We start from the raw sequence: 18,689 nt of genomic DNA, 5'->3' as shown, positions 1-18,689 counted from the left end.
CGAGTCTGAGAATCAGACTCAGGTCGCTGGGTTCAAAGCACAATGCCCACCCAAAATTCCACCCCAGTAGAACCCTCGTTATTTCACTGCTGGATGAAAGTCTCCACACACCACACTGGCATTGTGGATTCGTGAAGCGGATGCATGGGACTGGTTCATATACAACTTGCTAAGGATGTCAACTGTGGTGAAGAATTGAACTCAGGTTGCCGAGTTTACAGGGCAGCGTGCTGATCGCTCCACTCCCCAGGCGTATTCGTTACCTTTCCACATGACTGCTGCTTCAATGACAATTTCCAATGTTCTTCCCCAGCATTGGATTTCATCATCCAAAGGCATTCCTGCCCTTACCTGTTAACACAGGTAAGTGGCAATCACTTTTTTTAACGACCTGTCAAACTGTTAAATGCCACATGCACTCCCGCCGAATGTACAGTAACCTGGCACACATTCGGCGATTCGATTAGTATTCCACGCGTTTCTTCTGTACGACTTGGCAAGTGCTGCTGGAACAACTCAAAAACAGGCTCAACGCCAAAGATATTAACAGTACTGAAAAAAAGGGGGGGGGGGGGAAATCCCCACTACATTTGGTCAAACATAAGTTCATCAGCAGACGCTTAGACCGCTTCCCATGAGACGAAATTAAGCGTCAATGTGTCTCTTTGGATATCAAGCATCATCTGCAGGTGAATTCGATATCCCCACATATTTGACTGACGGAAGATATACACCGTACGTTCCACACTCGGCACATCAATACATTGCCATGTGCAAAGAGATAAATGCAATTAATGGTTCTGCGTTGCCAGCGGTGTGGAACCTCAACTCTAAAAACAATCACTGCATCCATCTCTAAAATGTAAACATTTAAAATTGCCCGCTCTTCTCAAAGCCCCATGGTGTAAATTGTAATATCCGACTCTTGTATGCTTCTGTTATTGCTCTCTGTTGGCTCTGAAGGAACTTGATTGAAATGTCAGCCAACTATATATATGAAAACACCAAAAGCTCCCTGAATGGACAGATTTGAATGTTCATAACCTATCACCTTCTTACTGGCATTGCCTTGCTCCTGAACACGCGTGTTATGAGAAGAGACTTGTCTCAGCTTGGCATTGTAATGGGAATGCATGACACCTGACATGAGCACATTGATGGTAGAGACCTCGTGAGCCAAGTGACTCCCTCTTGATGAAAGGAGGCCACATGAGCTCACACCAGGAATGTGTTCTACATTTGTGGATTAGTCCGAAAGCTCGAGCAAAGATATATGGCATTTTTTGAATGATCCAAAAAGTGTTTTGTTTCTCACTGAGCCGGAAAGATGACATAACAGGATGCGAGGTTACTTCCATGGCATCTGGTCAGCGTTTCCCGCCAAAGTGGTGTTACGTGGCATTGGTCGACTTTCTGTGAGCACGAATTGCTTGTTAAATGATCACTTTAAGATCCCTAATTGTCCTGAAAAATCCGAAACTCATCTCTGACCCACAGCACAGCACAAGATTGTCTCGTTCCGTGCCACACTTCAATGCTATCAATCAAAGAGTCTGCAGGCGGTTGGGGAGCTCCAACCTCTGGGAGGCTGCGATGCAAAGATGTCAGGAAGGGGACATTCTCAGAAAAAAATATCAAATCTTCAAAAGGAATTTAAAATCCTCTTCGCAATTACGGACGCTGTAATTGCGATGGCAGGCATGGGGAGGAAACGTCATGCTCGTTATGGCAATTCCGCTTCGATCGCTACACGTTAACCGACAGAAAATAAATTTAATGAGAATGATTTGCAAGCAAGCCAGGTTTAACCTCCGTTGACACACATTACCAACTGTGCCACTGCAAACGCTTAGAATGATACGGTTCAAATACACTGTACAGTACTGCAATCTCTTCCCGTTGCAAACACATTTCGCTGCTGCTGCTGCCGCTGCACTGGGAATACAAACGCTGTGGGGAGCAGGCAAAGGCAAGCTTTGATTTATGAAACACACAATTGTATTCTTGTATGCCTGCGTCAGTCGTAGCTGAACCATCGTCCATGTGCGCTCAAATATCTTTCAACCTTGACATTACCTTCCCTAGATCAGCAGCAAAGAGACGATGGCTTTCTTCCCCACTGGCTGCGTGAACGTGACCGCCACCGCCGCCGCCGCGATATCGCGCACGGGCACCGGTTCGCTACGTTGAGGCTGCAGCAACGGAGGAATTGGTCCGTGAACATTGTACATTTTAGCATGCGTGGAGGTGGGAGAGGAGGAGGAGGAGAGGGGTGGGTGGGTGGGCAGTGTTGTGGGTGGGAAACACGGAGCCGGGGGGGCTGCCTGCCCGCTGCCATCGGGCAAATTAGGACGCAGCCGAGGGCAGCACCAAACGACGTCTCGTTGACAATTCAGCACCGCCGCCGCATCACTCCGCATGCACGGACAGACGACACCACCACCATCACCACCACCACAACCATCAACCCCGTCAATCCCCCCCCACCACCAAAACCCAAAGCAACATCCACACAAAATGTCTCTCTCGCGCTCACTCACCTTGCCCGATAGCCATTGTGTGATGAATGTTGGACGCTTCTTCTTGCGTCGAGAGATGGTCGAGGCGGTGGGGTGGGGGGGCCGGGGTGGGGGAGGTTAGCGGACGAAATAAATAAATAAATGTCCAGATTCTTATTTTTTTTTACAAGAAAACCCCCCCAACAAGCGAGCGAGAGCAGAGCAAGCGAGAGCGTTGGGACAGAAGCCGCCGGTCACAATTGCCTCTTTATGCGGGAGAGGCTCTCTCATTGGGAGGAGAGAGAGGACGTGAGGGGTGGGTGGTTGTGGAGGATGCGATGGATTCATCCCACTGCTCCATCATCGCCTCCGCTTCCTCCTCCTCCGGCACTGCGAAGCGAGCACGGCGCGCTCCGCACACAAACACAGCACGGCACAAACCTTCTAGAATAAGAGCACTCTCCCCTCCTCCACACTTACCCTCTCTCATCCTTCCTCTCTCTCTCTCCAGCTGACTCTCCCCTCCTCCTCCTCATCTCTCTTACCCTCTCACATCTCTCCTCTCTCTCCCCAGCTCACTCTCCCCTCCTCCTCTCTCTTACCCTCTCTCATCTCCCCTCCCTCTTCCTCTCTCTTCCCCGTGCGAGACACAGGGCGGCTCAATGAGGTCACATTTGGTAGCACGCACATCACAATCGCACGCGCAAGGCTCTGCCTATTTCGACGATAACACGAGGATTTTATATGTTTTATATTTTACTTCTTTCCCAGCGCGTTCTCCGTCTTGCCAAAGCCCAAAGCGGGGAAGGAAACGAGAGGGGAGAAGAATCGATGCCCTTCGTGCGTGTGTTGCAGATTAACAACTGCAATGCCATTGCAGAAACATTAGCATTTTTGTGGAGGGGGGTGAATTTGAAAACGAGCCATATACCTACCCCAAGACGGACAAACAATGTCAGTTTGCAGCCCTAATGATACATACAGCTGTACCACAAACGAGAGGATGGAATGAATGAATGTTGCTTGTGCGTGCTGAAAGAATGGTGTGGTGTGTGTTTATTTTTGTTTTCAATTGGAAGCACTGTATTGTAAAATAGCAGTGCCTTGTGGAAATGAACACTCAACATTTACTGCATACATGTACCGCTAAAGTAAACACGCAAGCAGTGTGTAATTTCATATTTGCTGCGTTTATTGATATGTACCCACGCATGTATATTTGTACTCAGAATATGCACGCATGTCTTGTATGTATACTACATGCAGTATATATGCAATTATATACTGTCTGTGTGTTTGCTTCAGCAGAATCCAGCATGCACACATCAAACACATGCAGTATATAATGTTATATGTTTACTGTATTTGTGTATACCTTAGCAGAAGGTAAGTACGCACATATGCAGTATATATTAAATTATATACTGTCTGTGTGTTTGCTTGCGCGGTATCCAGCATGCACAGAATTGACATTTAACTGCACAGAAAGCATGCAAATACAAATGCACTGTGCTGTATATTCATTTGTATACTGTCTGTGTGTTTATCTGTGCACTAAATACACAGCGGAGTAAAACACCCACACGCAGTATATTATTTAATATATTCCACATGTATTCATACACACTCAAGCATACATGCCTGGTGTTTTATTGACGTGCGGTGCATTATGCAAACAGCAGGCTTATGTATAGACATACTTATTTGAGCAAATATGCAACAGTTTGAAATTCCCAAATAATATTTATGAAAGCTGAAAATTTGCTAATCCGTCAGTATATTCCATATGGATCCCCGCCCTCCCCACATAACTTTTACAGATGTATTATTTACCATCAAAGGGAAATACATCTATTAATATAATCTCCACATCACTATTTAATTAATTTAATTTCCAAAAATGCCACGAAGATCGGTGGAGACGCGAACCCGAATTTGAATTCCCGCCTGCGCCTAACGTCGATGGTCAAAGTTGATACCTGAGCCGGCTCTGGTTAGGGGGGGGGCCTCCTGCCTGGCCCCCCAACTCCCCCAGCTTCTCTCGACAACCACCGTTCTGGGGTGGTGGGAAGCATCGCCAAACAACCTACTCCGTGGTGCCCTGCACGGGAGCGGTGGTGTCACGGTGAGCCATCATCGGCAACACCAAAATCGGCCCCAAGGGTGGCCGAGTTTCAAGTCTCAAGCAAGCCGCACCACAGACCCGGCGTGGGGAAACCTTCATCCAGCGGTGGATTGATGCTGATTGTTATGATTATTATTATTAGTTACCCTACATATTTTATGGCAGTCGCTTCGATGGTCACCGAGGAGGACGCGTGTGACCGTGGAGACGTTAGCACTACGGCCAAAGCGAAATTTCAGAAACCGGGTCGGATACCTGTAAAATATTTCGCACCCGCCAACCCACATTAAGTATATATTAAACATCAATATATTAAATACACACACACACCGCTCGCTGCGGCTGTGGCATATTAGTCGCGTGGCCCCTTGCACGTTCAGGCTGACACCAAAACAAAAGCCGATGGACGCGTGAGGTCGCCGTTGATGACCAACGTGCGAGTGACCTCGGCCAAAGCGTGAGCGATAGGGGTCCATGAGCCCGCGGTGGCTTTGCGCCGAGCGTGCCGACAGCTGCCACAGCTGCCACGGCTTTCTGCGAGAATGGGGGGGGGGGGGCAGGCAACACGGGATCGCACACGCGGCGTGACCACTGCAGTGAGCGGTGGTGGCGGTGGTTGTGGTGGTGGTGATGGTGATGATGATTTCGTACGGCCAATGAGGAGCAAACTCATGGTTGGATATTCGGTGCTAAGATGCCGGTCAACACGGGCGCCGGAGTCACGGTACGGAGAAGCGTGGGAAGCAGCGGCAAGGGTTGATGGTGACGATGATGTTGGGAAAAGCTGAGCATGCGGCCAGCGCGCATTAAAAGAGATTAGGGGAAATGCATTTGCAGGGAGTTGTGCGTGGGGGTTAGTGGTGCAGACGATGCAAATGCGAGATTAAATGAGATGATTTATTTATGTTATCGTCGTAATCGTCATCGTATGTCATTATGTACATGTACAGCCATTTTTGTCAATCCACTGCTGGATGATGGACTCCCCACGCTGATTATTTGAATCACCAGATGCGAGAGTAAATGAGAATGTCTTCATTTTGTTACGATCATCGTCATCATCAACACCACGTGCACAATGCCGGTGACCGACATTGCAATCCACATATACATCATTGATATTTAAAAGTGGATCATTACAATAATCATCAACAGGGTGGCGGGGTCTCAGCCTCCTGCAGGCCACCAGCGCTATGGGGTTTCAGATTCTCAGAGCACAATTATCTCTGCTTAATCTGTCAGCACAACAGTGCTTTCATGCATGTGGCATTTCGTGAAGTGACCGATGCTTGTGTTTAGTGACGTTTTTTAGCTTAGCAATGTGTATACATTATCCTATTAGGCAATTACATTTAGTCTAAGCGGTCATTAGAAATGCCCCACAGTCACGACCCAGATATTGTTTATTGACGTATGCTCCCCACCTTCGTCAACCTGAAGTGACCATCGTGGTGAAAAATTGTCAAAATAACTCCCACGACCCACACAGCGTGGGGAGGCCCGCATCCAGCAGTTTGAGTGACAAGAGAGCTGTGTGTGTACACAGCATGGAGCGTTAGGCTCTATGACAGCTACCAGCCATAGAATGTATGTGGGGGGTGGCAGTGTGCTGAGAAAATGTCAGTTGTTTATATGTACAGCATTTGATTTTCTAAGCATTTTTTAAAGTATATTTATAGTGAACATTACTCTTAAAATGTCTTGGTTAACTCAGGACACCAAAGTTAAAAGTTAAATCGCCACCTATAATAAATCAATATCACCTTGCCCTCTCGTTTCTAAGAGCCCTAGCCCAAACGTCAACCGACTATATATGTGTATATTACAAGGCAGTGTTTATGATTAATGTCCCTCAATCGTTTTTGTGTCCAAATGGTTGAGCTGCGACAGCTCGATTGCTTCTGGGGGCTCGTGTGCGGGACTGTGGAAGCAGAACAGTCAAGCGGAGGCGCACCATGATGGGAGGTGATCAGACAGAGGTTGGGGTGGGTGGCTTTACCCAAGGCAATTCCTTAAGCGGTGGCGAGCCATCTGCACCAGGCAGACGCTTACCTGCGCCGCTGACCACCATAACTTCGTCTGGCTTAAGCAGCTAATTGGATTTGGCAAAGTGGAGCAGACAGAAAGCAACAATAGCTGACAGACTGTCCTCAAATTGTTGAGCGGTGACTGCATTCGCATTATGCACCGCATCAAGAATTCAGCTCCAGCTGCTGCTGCTGCACGAAGGGTAGTTCTCTGCGGATGAGTAATGCATTTGGATACTCCAGGGCCTAATAACTAGAAATAGTCCTCACAAAAAAGTTAACTCTTGATTAGCAACTGTATTGACAATTAAGAACATTATGAGACCTCCTTTGCCAGTAGCAAGATGTAGTAATAGGTTTTTACCCTTTTAATCTGACACCAAAACTGACACCTTTATACAAGGAATCATGTTTGCAAATTTCAAGGACAGTGCAAATCATTATCAGAGTGTCTCTTTTTGTTTGCATTTTGACTGCTTGTGTTGTGGTTATTGCAAACATGATCCCCTGTATAAAGGTGTCAGTTTTGGTGCCAGATAAAAGGGTAAAAACCTATTACTATATCTTGCTACTAGCAAAGGTCTCATAATGTAAATGCTTACCCCGAGCTCTCAATACTCTGATAGTGCGCTTTTTTTGAGTTGTACGCCTTTTAGCGTCATCTGGTCCAACACTAGCGGAGACTAGGCTCTAAGAAAAGCCGTCTCGGGTGTGGACCAATCAACTTCAAGGACAGTGCATATCATTATCAGAGTGTTTCTCTTTGTTTGCATTTTGACTGCTTGTGTTGTGGTTATTGCAAACATGATCCCTTGTATAAAGGTGCCAGTTTTGGTGCCAGATAAATGGGTAAAACCCAATTAAGAACATCTTTAAATGTACACGAATCAAATAACAAATGAACTCCTGCTAATAGTTGACATGGTAAACAATGGGTTGGGTTTGCAGTCTACAACAAAATCACCATGAACTTTCCCGGTCTCATCAGATCTGGGAAGCGAAGCTGCGTTCAACCTGGTCAGTACTTGGATATGAGACTGCCTGGAAATACGAGGTGTTGTAGGTTTGAACTGTGAGCTGGCCAGATGACAGTGCAGAAATGGATTCTTGAATCTGTGTGGTCGTTTGAATGTCATCTACTGGTATGTACGGTTTTTCTCTGGGTACTCCGGTTTCCTCCCACATGCCAATTTCTCAATATTGGAAGAGGATCAAACATCCCAATGCAGAACCATTTGGACAGAATATTCAGACTCGGTGAGTCTTTCCTGGATAAAGACAATTACAGAGGCTACATTTCGTATGTTTTATGTACAGGAGAAAAAACGATGCTATTTTTGGGGCAATTCATGTTCAAGTATTTTACCATTTAATCAAGTTGCATTGCAAGGTTTAAAATGTAAAAACTGTACATCGTGTAAAAAACAACACATTCATATGTATTGATATTATAGCGAGTGCATTGCTATAGTTTTTCATTGCCAGACTTTTATCCTAAAGAGATATTCGCCTTGATACAATGACCCACTTGCACATATTCCGATGCGTGAATGCAGGCTATTTTGAGACTGCAGCGCATCAAATGGTTGGGTGGCACAGCGCTGCTTAGATCCTGGGTTTAATGCAGGCAGGATCCACCTGTAACTAAACAGGGGTTTCAAGTGTTCAGTCAATAATCGCATGTAAAAAAAACCCTATCACATTGCATTACTTCCAGCTCGGATAATTTAAAACGTCATCGGTTTGAATGAACATTCCTCTGTGCCAGAGCGGGTAGTGAAGTGCTGCCCCCTACTGTGTCAGTGGTCACTTGAAGGGATCTTCGAGGTAGCAACTGGTACTAGTAGGAACCTCCTGGTTACACCAGCCCACATGGAATTATTGTGTCCGTCCGTCGTGCAGGGAGGGGCTGGGTGGGTAGGGAGGGGCTGGGTGGGGGGAGCTGGGTGGGGAGGGGCTGGTCACCCCGTGGTGCCCTTATAAAACTCAACGTTTAACCTACTCACGCCGACTTGTGCCCGCCCTCAGTCGGGCATATTTGCGGAATACACCACGCCGCCGTTGACCCTGGCCATTGACCGAGCAACCCAACGTTCCTACCAGCTCCCTCCGCAGGAATGTTATCCAGTTCTCTGGACCATTCCGTAACATAAAAGGTTGCCCTCTAATTGGATGGAAAATATTGAATGAACATTGCAGCACATCAACCACATGTTTTTGCTGTGGCCAGTAGTCACCTGCGTAACCAGTGGTGTAACATCCCAACGTGGATATGGTCAAGGCTCTGCAAACATCACAACGGACAAGCGAATAAAAAGTTAAAGGACCTTTGGCGAAGTGGGGTTTAGGTGTAGGATTAATGGGAAGGATATTAACGTACGATTTAAAGCATTCGTGACTGCAGGGATTCATCTTCTTGGTTCTTTCGGTAAAGTCACGTAGAATAAAAATAATAAAATAATAAAAATAAAACATAATTAAATAATTCTCACCTGGTGCCAGGATGTTGAGTGGAGTTTGTCTGGTGCCAGGATGTAGAGTGGAGTTTGTCTGGTGCCAGGATGTTGAGTGGAGGTTGTCTGGTGCCAGGATGTAGAGTGGAGTTTGTCTAGTGCCAGGATGTTGAGTGGAGTTTGTCTGGTGCCAGGATGTAGTGTGGAGTTTGTCTGGTGCCAGGATGTTGAGTGGAGTTTGTCTGGTGCCAGGATGTAGAGTGGAGGTTGTCTGGTGCCAGGGTGTAGAGTGGAGTTTGTCTGGTGCCAGGATGTAGAGTGGCGTTTGTCTGGTGCCAGGATGTTGAGTGGAGTTTGTCTGGTGCCAGGATGTAGAGTGGAGTTTGTCTGATGCCAGACAAACTGATGCCAGACAAACTCCACTCTACATCCTGGCACCAGACAAACTCCACTCTACATCCTGGCACCAGATAAACTCCACTCTACATCCTGGCACCAGACAAACTCCACTCTTCACCGTGGCACCAGACAAACTCCACTCTACATCCTGGCACCAGACAAACTCCACACTACATCCTGGCACCAGACAAACTCCACTCTACATCCTGGCACCAGACAAACTCCACTCAACATCCTGGCACCAGACAAACTCCACACTACATCCTGGCACCAGACAAACTCCACTCAACATCCTGGCACCAGACAAACTCCACACTACATCCTGGCACCAGACAAACTCCACTCTACATCCTGGCACCAGACAAACTCCACACTACATCCTGGCACCAGACAAACTCCACTCAACATCCTGCACTAGACAAACTCCACTCTACATCCTGGCACCAGACAACCTCCACTCTACATCCTGGCACCAGACAAACTCCACTCTACATCCTGGCACCAAACTCCACTCTACATCCTGGCACCAGACAAACTCCACACTACATCCTGGCACCAGACACACTCCACTCAACATCCTAGCACCAGACAACCTCCACTCTACATCCTGGCACCAGACAACCTCCACTCTACATCCTGGCACCAGACAACCTCCACTCTACATCCTGGCACCAGACAAACTCCACTCTACATCCTGGCACCAGACAAACTCCACTCAACATCCTGGCACCAGACAAACTCCACTCTACATCCTGGCACCAGACAAACTCCACTCAACATCCTGGCACCAGACAAACTCCACTCAACATCCTGGCACCAGACAAACTCCACTCTACATCCTGGCACCAGACAAACTCCACTCTACATCCTGGCACCAGACAAACTCCACTCAACATCCTGGCACCAGACAAACTCCACTCTACATCCTGGCACCAGACAAACTCCACTCAACATCCTGGCACCAGGTGAGAATTATTTAATGTTTTATTTTTATTTTATTATTTTTATTCTACGTGACTTTACCGAAAGAACCAAGAAGATATTAACGTAGTAGCTGGTTGGTTAGAGTTAAGGTCAGTGGGAGGGCGAGTACTACCGGCAGGTTGGTCAATTGGTTCATGATTTACGTGGGAAAGGAAGCATTGGTGGACAGCTGGCTCGTTGGCCAAGGTCAGTTGAGGGCTCCGATTACCGACTGGTTTGCGCGTTACGGTCAGTGAAAGGGATAATTGGTCCCGTGTTTGGTGCTCGTCCATTCCAGCCCCACACTGCTGGCCTCTCCTCCCCTTTGCAATGCATAATCTTTTCGGCGCTTTTTGCAGTGCTCCATTGCACGCAGATGCCTACTCAGTCAGACCAATTTGATGCTCACAGTGTATACAATTTGGATCGTTTCGTTAGAATATATCCATGCAGAGTTTTGCTTACAGACTTACAGATCAGTGGAGCCATCACTGGAGGCCGCGTTCCCCGTGTGTACTGCACGTGGCAGCAGAAATTAAATAATGAAACGCACGAAATAAAAAATGCAATGTTGCACTTTTCCGAGACCATATCCTAATCATGAAATAACTTTCACCCCTTTGCAAATTCACTGGTGGCTGAAGGCATCCCGCACGCGCGAGGCAATTCCACGTAGCTCCTTCTCCACGACGGCCATCCTGTTGGGCATGTTTCCTCCTTCAGCTGCCAGTCCACCATTAGTCTTGACCACCGGCCCCCATCCTTTCAAGCAACGTGTTCTGCCAAAGCCCACTTTTCTTAACTCAATAAGTCTTGACACTTGTACAGTCTTGCATCTATCCATTCTTGTCAGCATGTGCGTCTCTAAGCTTCTTTGCACTGAATTTCGATTTAAAGCTTTCGTGACTGCAGGGATTCATCTTCTTGGTTCTTTCGGTAAAGTCACGTAGAAGGGAAGTAATAAAATAATAAAAATAAAACATAATAAAATAATTATCTCGACATTTCGGCTACAACGCAAGCAGCCGTCCTCAGGTGAAGAAATTCTTCATTCTTCACATGAAGAAGGCTGCTTGCGTTGTAGCCGAAACGTCGAGAGAATTATTTTATTATGTTTTATTTTTATTATTTTATTACTTCCCTTCTACGTGACTTTACCGAAAGAACCAAGAAGATTCTTTGCACTAAGTTTTTGTTCTGATGAATATCAACAGACCAATGTGGCTCTCAGCTTGTTTTCAGGTTGTCTGACTTGTGCCAAACACAAGGTAACCCAACACGTCCAGAGCTATAGAGCACAACTGCAAAAAAATCTAGGCAGCAGTAACATGCCGACGTGCCTAAAAAAACTTTTAATCATTGTATATTATCTATGAAATATTCATCATGAATTCAAAATACCGATAGAAAATAAGCTGCATTGACGTGACATTGTTGAAAGACATTTAATATGGGATACGTGGGTTGGAAAATGAGCAAAGTTATATATAAAATAAGGAAATGCATTCTATAATTACTGTATCATCATGTGACTCATCCATGACAAGACTCGGTATTACGCAGTGTAATTATTGCCTGGCACATGTCGGTGACACACACGACTACACACGAGAGGGAGTGCGGAGTTACAACTATGGAGAGCTCATGGCTCCACCTATCAGCTGAAGGAGGAAATGTCTATAATGCACTTGAGATGCGCCAATAAAATATCGTGCTTCAAGCCTGAAATGTAAAGAATCTTTTATTTTTAGCCTTGCTGCATACTTTAGTAAAAAGTAAAAGTAGATTTCCGCAAATTCATTTACACTGGGTATGATACATTATTCCAGCTTGTATTGATACGCTTAATCTATAACTCCATCACTTTTACACTTGCCAAACTTAGATCTGATTGATACATTGAATGTAGACCACAGTAAGTTATACCAAAAGTAACCGATAGAGTAATTCGGAGTCAGAAAAACATGAAAAACGTATGGTTCATAAAAAAATGGTTCATGCCAGGCCACAGAATCTAAATTACTATTTCAGTCCAAGCTCAACACCTTTCTTTGTTTACTCGGCATATGAACCATTTTTTTTAATACTACACAATCAAACTTTTGCTGGCTGGTGCACGGGCAAACAATTGCACGTTGATGACATCACCCACATCCCTGGTCACGCCTCCAACCCACCCTCTACCCAGGCTGTGGTATCACATGCAAAATGCACTGCCAGTGCGAATCTCTCCAAAATAAATATGCCCAGTTTCTGTATAGTGTGATGAGATCCGGTTACATATACGTGTCACAGAAGTACAAATTATAATTGTAAGGGGCCTAAAACCTACGAACTACACACCCAAACACGTGGGATTTTTGTACACAAAGAGCAGCTGAGAGAAAGTAGAAGAAATTATCTTACATCAAAGATAGATTTTTTTTGCAAATAAAACTCTTCCCAAATCACACTTGAGCAGCAAAAGTTTTAATTTACTTTCTTTCCCTTCCCCTTGCGATTCGGAGTCTTCTTTCTTTGCATCGCTTTAGGTTTGAGTGGACTCGGTGACGGAGGTGTGGGTTTCTCTTGGGCTGGAGCGGCTTCCTCAGAGGTGCAAGGAGTCGATACGGCCACTTTTTTGGGAGGAGAGCGGAAGGTGATCTCGTCATCGTCGTGGCCGGCTAGCCAATCCATATCGATCTCGGCAGGATCCACCGTCTTCGATGTTTCCAGAGCCTACACAGACAATATTTCATTAAATGTAATATTTTGAAAAATAGACGTCATATAATAACTAAACAAAATCTCAACAATATTCATCAATAATACGGATGTATCGGACAATCACCCTCTTCATACTCAATTGCTATCAAATTCAGGTCTATCACATTTTTAGATTTTTCCTTTAAAGGTGGTATTATTCATGTGTTGAGGGTTTTTTTTATTATACTTGTACAAAACTGCCAAACACAGCATCAAACAATGTGATAGATTAATTAAAAAGTTACTATGTAAATGGACACTAAATAATATATGAATATAAAGATTACTTTTTCAGTTTCCTCTGTCTCCTTGGATTCTTCGATGTCTTCAGTTTCATTCCCAGGTACTTCGGGTATTTCCTCAATGGTTTTCGTACTTGTCTCTCCTTTACTTTTTTTTGCTTTCTTGCCCGCCTTGAAGTACAAAATCATGTTTAGAAAAATATTAAAAATCACACACATGCAAACAAGTCTGGCTCCAAGTTTCCCGGATGGGGGCCCAGAGTAGAACCAGGGGCTGTGGGAGCCACTTTAATAATCTTATTTCATATGGCAGGAAAAGCTTACAATGAGATGCATTTGTTAGCAATGTTACATTCTGAGTGCCACAGAGTGCCAAGACATCACACCACGCATGCCATATGATGTCTTTAGCTTAGCCACTAATTCCTTTTGTGCTGGGTTTCCCACCATGTTTTGGACAACCCGTTTGATCAACTTATCCAGTTATCTTTTCGCATGTCCTTAATAGGAAGACAACTTTACCCTAAAATTGTATTAATTGTAATTTCCTTTATCACAGAAAGACAAAATTGAATGCGTTTACACAGTGAATCTTAGTGAAAAATAAATTTCTACATTAATCTAAAAAACAGGAATATTAAATAACGAAATCTACTCACCGCAGTTGCGAGAATCTTTTTTGCATCCACTGCCTGAAAACGAGAAAAGGGTTAATGCTTAAAACATAAAATACAAGGCACATGGGATAACTGCTGAACATCGATTGGTAGTTTTGATCCACAAGTGCAAGTTCAAAACTTGCTCGTAAATGTTATTATCAATATTATTTCATGTAACTTTTTATTCCCGATATTTTACATGAATAAAAAAAGCCTTGACGTGGCATAAAGTGACATTTTAGTTGAACTACACAGCACTAATGTAGTTTATATCGGCCAGCTTTACGACTACAACATTGGGGGGGGGGGTGTAGTTTAACTATACCATTACATGAACGACGTCATATTAACATGACAAAAATATTAACCTAAAAATAGTCAACTCCCAATGATCCAGGAAAATGGTGGAAGGGGTGACCCGGATAGAACACCGATAATTAAAACACATAAATGAGACAATAGAAATATTTGATGACATTTGAATGACATACATAGAATGTACCGTCTGCTTTTTTTAAGAAATTGGTTCACTTTCCGGTCCCGCAGGCACCGAGTCACTGTCCCTCGACGAGCGAAGATTAACCCAGCGAGCTTCAAGATATAGTTTTTACTTTTATGCAAGCACGGTTAAACCGCGACCCAAGTAATCTGACCATAAATAATCAATTTAATTTCATTAAAACGATTGTAAAATACGTACAAATCCAGGGAAGTCATAGTCGATGCCACAGCTGGCCAGCTTCTTGCGTTTTTTCATCTCCTTGCTTAGAAGGCGCTTTGTCATGCGGACAGCCTGCTCCGGTGTACGTTGACGGTTGTTGCGCTTCACGGCTGGGAAGGTTGGCATGTGAAACTTTCGGTTGGCTCCCACAAAGAGCTTTTCGTGCACTTTGTCTGGAGGGATGTACTCGCCTGTTCAACATACAGAAACAGGACGCGGGTTAGTGTTTCCTTTAAACGATGTCGCGCAACATACGTTAAACTTCTTTCACACTGCAGTAGCAAAATATATTTTGGGAATAACGAGCATGCATCTCTGAAGGAGGAATACGGTTCTTACACTGTTTGCGACCGATAAAAACATATTAAACATGCGTGCCTTATGCAGATGCAAGAATCACATTTCACTCCCGTCAGCGATTTTCGCTGTCGGATTCACTCGGTGATCTGAGCTCAATTCCCGACCATGGATAACACCAGTTGCAAGTGATAGTAAAATCGGTTTCAGGTCCCCCCCATTCACCAAACTCCACTTAACCTACTTGGTTAAGTATCATCGAACAATGTCCGATCAATGGCAGTATAAATTCTAAAATATGGCATTTAGGCCTTCTGTCAACAGGTGTCCCAGGCGTAATCACAACAAATTACTCCATTGCGTGTCCACCATCCAGGTCAGTTCACACCACCTAACTTTTTTTTTATACACGTGTTACTGCTAGTTTCATAAAACAAATCAGGAACTATCATGCAAATGTATTAAGTAACGCTTTCCAACATACGTTTGTTTTTGGTAATGGCAGGCTGGACGTTGATGCGTAGCCATCAGGGGAGGCAAATAATATATTTTTTGCTCTGGTTTGGCTATCAAAGTTCTGACCAACCCTTCGATCAATTTGGTCAGTTTTCAAAAGGGCACGTCCCTCATAGAAACACAAACTTATACTATACATTCACTCATATTAGATCATCTTAATGGGAGTTACAGTGCCTTTCTTGTTACAATCAGACGAAATACAGCACATGCATTAACACTTTCAAACAATAAATGGAAAGCGTTATACAACAGTATGAACAGTCATTTGGAGCATCAAACTTACACTTCAGCAGGCGCTCGTAGAAAAGGTAGTTGTTCATAGTGTTTGCAACAATTTTGGCCACTTCTTCATATTCAAACTCCACGTAGCCATAGCCCTTGGGCTGCCCAGTCTAAAAGGAGAAAAAACAATACATTTCTACAGGTAAACAACAAAGCATTGTGACATCCACGCAATTATGATGCGCTCTTGACACACACATACAGATTATATATACTGTAAGTGGTGCAATCAACAAAAGCTTAATTCCATTATATAAAATTCTCTATTCACAAAACTCAACTCAGAACCTGGCTGGAGAGCAAACAGTATCATTGACGCGAGCTACACTGGGACAGTGTTAAGGAGGATAGGACAGTACCAACCTGTACATTGAGCCCAATTTGTACTGCGTTAATTGCGTTATGTATAATCAATATTAAATATATATATATACATGTTCCCTTAAAGCCTTGTCAGACCCTGGATTGAAATTATTTTTCAGTACAGAAAAACTCGGCATTATGGTATTATAAATTCACGTATTTACTAAAATCCGTATGAAGTGACCATCTAGACGAGCAACTCGCACGTGCTTGGGATGAAACCATCCATCTCTCACAGCAAACAAGTTATATAGCCATGTCTCTCTCCACTTTTCTCTTGCCATTTCTGTGCTGTATATATGCTTAAATGCGGCTAATTCCTTGGCAAAAGCCGACTGGCCTATTCTGAAAAGCCAGAAATATCAAATCATAAGCTTTGTATTCCATGGGGGCCCAAAAGTAAATTTTCACGCATAAATGCATACCAATCAGGTGGATGAGTGGGGCATTGGCTAGCTGGAATCAAATTTCGATTTAAAGCTTTCATGACTGCAGGGATTCATCTTCTTGGTTCTTTCGGTAAAGTCATGTAGAATATTATTTTATTATGTTTTATTTTTATTATTTTATTATTTACATTCTACGTGACTTTACTGAAACAACCAAGAAGATAGCTGGAATCAATTCCAAGCCATGGCTAAAATCAGTAGCGAGTTAATTCTGAACCGGTTCTGAGTACCTCCTTCAGTATGGTCAATCAACCCCCGTGACCGACATGGCGTGGTGGAGCATTCGTCCAGTATCGGATTGATGTAAATGCATGAATGACAATTACCCGCTTGCTTCTTGAGAGGCGAATCCGCGTCACTTTGCCGAACTGATTGAAGAACTTCTTTACTTGAATCTCGGCGAACCCGTGTGGCATGTGGCCCAGGTAGACCACGCCGCGCCTGGCTATAGCGCCCTGCGCACCACACATTTCAAAGTGCACAGTTCAGCATTTGACACAGCGAGAGATTAATTTCTGCCAGCTATGCCTAGATGGGTGAGACTTGAAACATATTTCAGTATCTTACCGCTTGCGACGGCAGTGAATAAACAGACTATGCCCGTGCATGTTTATGTACGTGCGGGGTAGCGAGATGTTTAACGAGCAAGTTAATATAAACACATTTTTTTGGCTGCTTTCAGGGCTACGTCGTCAGCAGAGTGCATTGCAGATAATTCCGCTGCTGTACAGTATCAATTACTCTCGTCATCACCAACCCGCACAAGACCAGCATTAAGTTTGATCATACCTACGGCGTGGTGAGGCCCTCATCCAGCAGTGGATTGACAAATGGCAGTAGACACGTAACCAAAAAAAACCAGCACGTTTAACCCTTCACAAGCCAGGCAGCGAGAGCACGTTCAACCCTTGACAAGCAATACATTTGCAACATTACTCAAAGAAAATACATTGCGAATATACGATTCTAAAGGCCGCCCCCTAGGATCAAGCCCAGTCGGGCTCAGGGCCCGAACTTGAAACGCGCGGTTCGCGAGCGACCGTAGAGGGGAGATCGAACCGTGGTGGGGGGAGTGGGCTTCATCGTCTTGACTCTTCTCGAGACCTCGCGCTGCCGGTCGGGTTTCGGCGCCAGCTTCGCGTCTTGAGCCACGGAAGCCTCCTCCTTATGCGTGGCCATGGCTCTACTGTACAAGAACACTGTACTCCACGTGCTTCCCCGCCGCGGTGCACGCCGGGATTGTTCGGGCCCAGAGTGGGGGAGGGGCGGGGGCACCCGCGCCCTTCCCTGTGATTGGCTAATGGAGCCGAGGCGACTCGTGGTTGGCCAATCAATAGGCGCGGCTAATATAGAGATCAGTGATTGGCCGATTGCTTTTACGAGCCAGGCGTTTCATAAATCAAGAGGAGTTGTGGAACCGATATAATTAACAAAGGAAAAATTCTGACTTAAAAAATAACAAAGGAGAAACAGACAATCTCATCTTCTCAATTACTCTACATACAAATAAAAGTCCTTACACGATCCGTCATGATCGGTTCTCCGGTCAGGATTATATGTTTGTGATTGGACCACGCAAGAGGCCGCCCCTCTTGACTGTTGATTCGCTACTCTGACGGTGGATACACCCCCCCCGCCTCGTGAAGCCCCTCCCCTCCCCGACGAAGCCCTGCCCATTCCTCCATGAAGCTCCTCCACCACGAAGCCCTGCCCACTCCACCATGAAGCTCCACCCCCACGAAGCCCTGCCCACTCCACCATGAAGCTCCTCTCCCACGAAGCCCTGCCCACTCCACCACGAAGCTCCTCCCCCACGAAGCCCTGCTCACTCCACCACGAAGCCCTGCCCACTCCACCACGAAGCCCTGCTCACTCCACCACGAAGCCCTGCCCACTCCACCATGAAGCTCCTCCCCCACGAAGCCCTGCCCACTCCACCACGAAGCC

General features: G+C 45.2%; 2 protein-coding genes and 1 long non-coding RNA gene across 7 annotated transcripts in view; 1 reads left to right on the top strand and 2 right to left on the bottom strand.

The window, feature by feature from the left end:
* Positions 1 to 3,177, bottom strand: part of LOC144934498 (CLIP-associating protein 2-like) — a 77,729-nt gene extending 74,552 nt beyond the window's left edge. For 2 of the 5 annotated variants that reach the window (XM_078860317.1, XM_078860321.1), the window contains exons 1-2: positions 2,541 to 3,177; positions 264 to 351 (exon numbers count right to left, since the gene is read on the bottom strand). In XM_078860317.1, the coding sequence (XP_078716443.1) occupies positions 264 to 339 (76 nt within the window). In that variant the 5' untranslated portion in view covers positions 340 to 351; positions 2,541 to 3,177. The remainder of the gene's footprint in view (positions 1 to 263; positions 352 to 2,540) is intronic. The other 3 variants (XM_078860323.1, XM_078860320.1, XM_078860322.1) reach the window with 3 other exon arrangements.
* A 2,160-nt stretch (positions 3,178 to 5,337) lies between these two features.
* LOC144934317 (uncharacterized) lies at positions 5,338 to 9,500 on the top strand. Its single transcript, XR_013637147.1, has 3 exons — positions 5,338 to 5,347; positions 6,505 to 6,588; positions 9,481 to 9,500. It is a non-coding gene; the product is annotated as an uncharacterized LOC144934317 (long non-coding RNA).
* A 2,396-nt stretch (positions 9,501 to 11,896) lies between these two features.
* On the bottom strand, positions 11,897 to 17,978 carry NIFK (nucleolar protein interacting with the FHA domain of MKI67). Its single transcript, XM_078860316.1, has 7 exons — positions 17,802 to 17,978; positions 17,069 to 17,197; positions 15,932 to 16,040; positions 14,812 to 15,023; positions 14,112 to 14,144; positions 13,498 to 13,623; positions 11,897 to 13,183 (listed from the first exon to the last, which is right to left on the bottom strand). The coding sequence occupies exons 1-7, from the start codon at positions 17,919 to 17,921 to the stop codon at positions 12,935 to 12,937; spliced, it is 978 nt and encodes a 325-aa protein (XP_078716442.1). The 5' UTR covers positions 17,922 to 17,978; the 3' UTR covers positions 11,897 to 12,934.
* Between the last annotated feature and the right edge of the window lie 711 nt (positions 17,979 to 18,689).

Source organism: Lampetra fluviatilis, chromosome 10 (genome assembly GCF_964198595.1).
Source record: "Lampetra fluviatilis chromosome 10, kcLamFluv1.1, whole genome shotgun sequence".
NCBI lineage: Eukaryota > Metazoa > Chordata > Hyperoartia > Petromyzontiformes > Petromyzontidae > Lampetra > Lampetra fluviatilis.
This window is presented reverse-complemented; position numbering and strand designations above follow the sequence as displayed.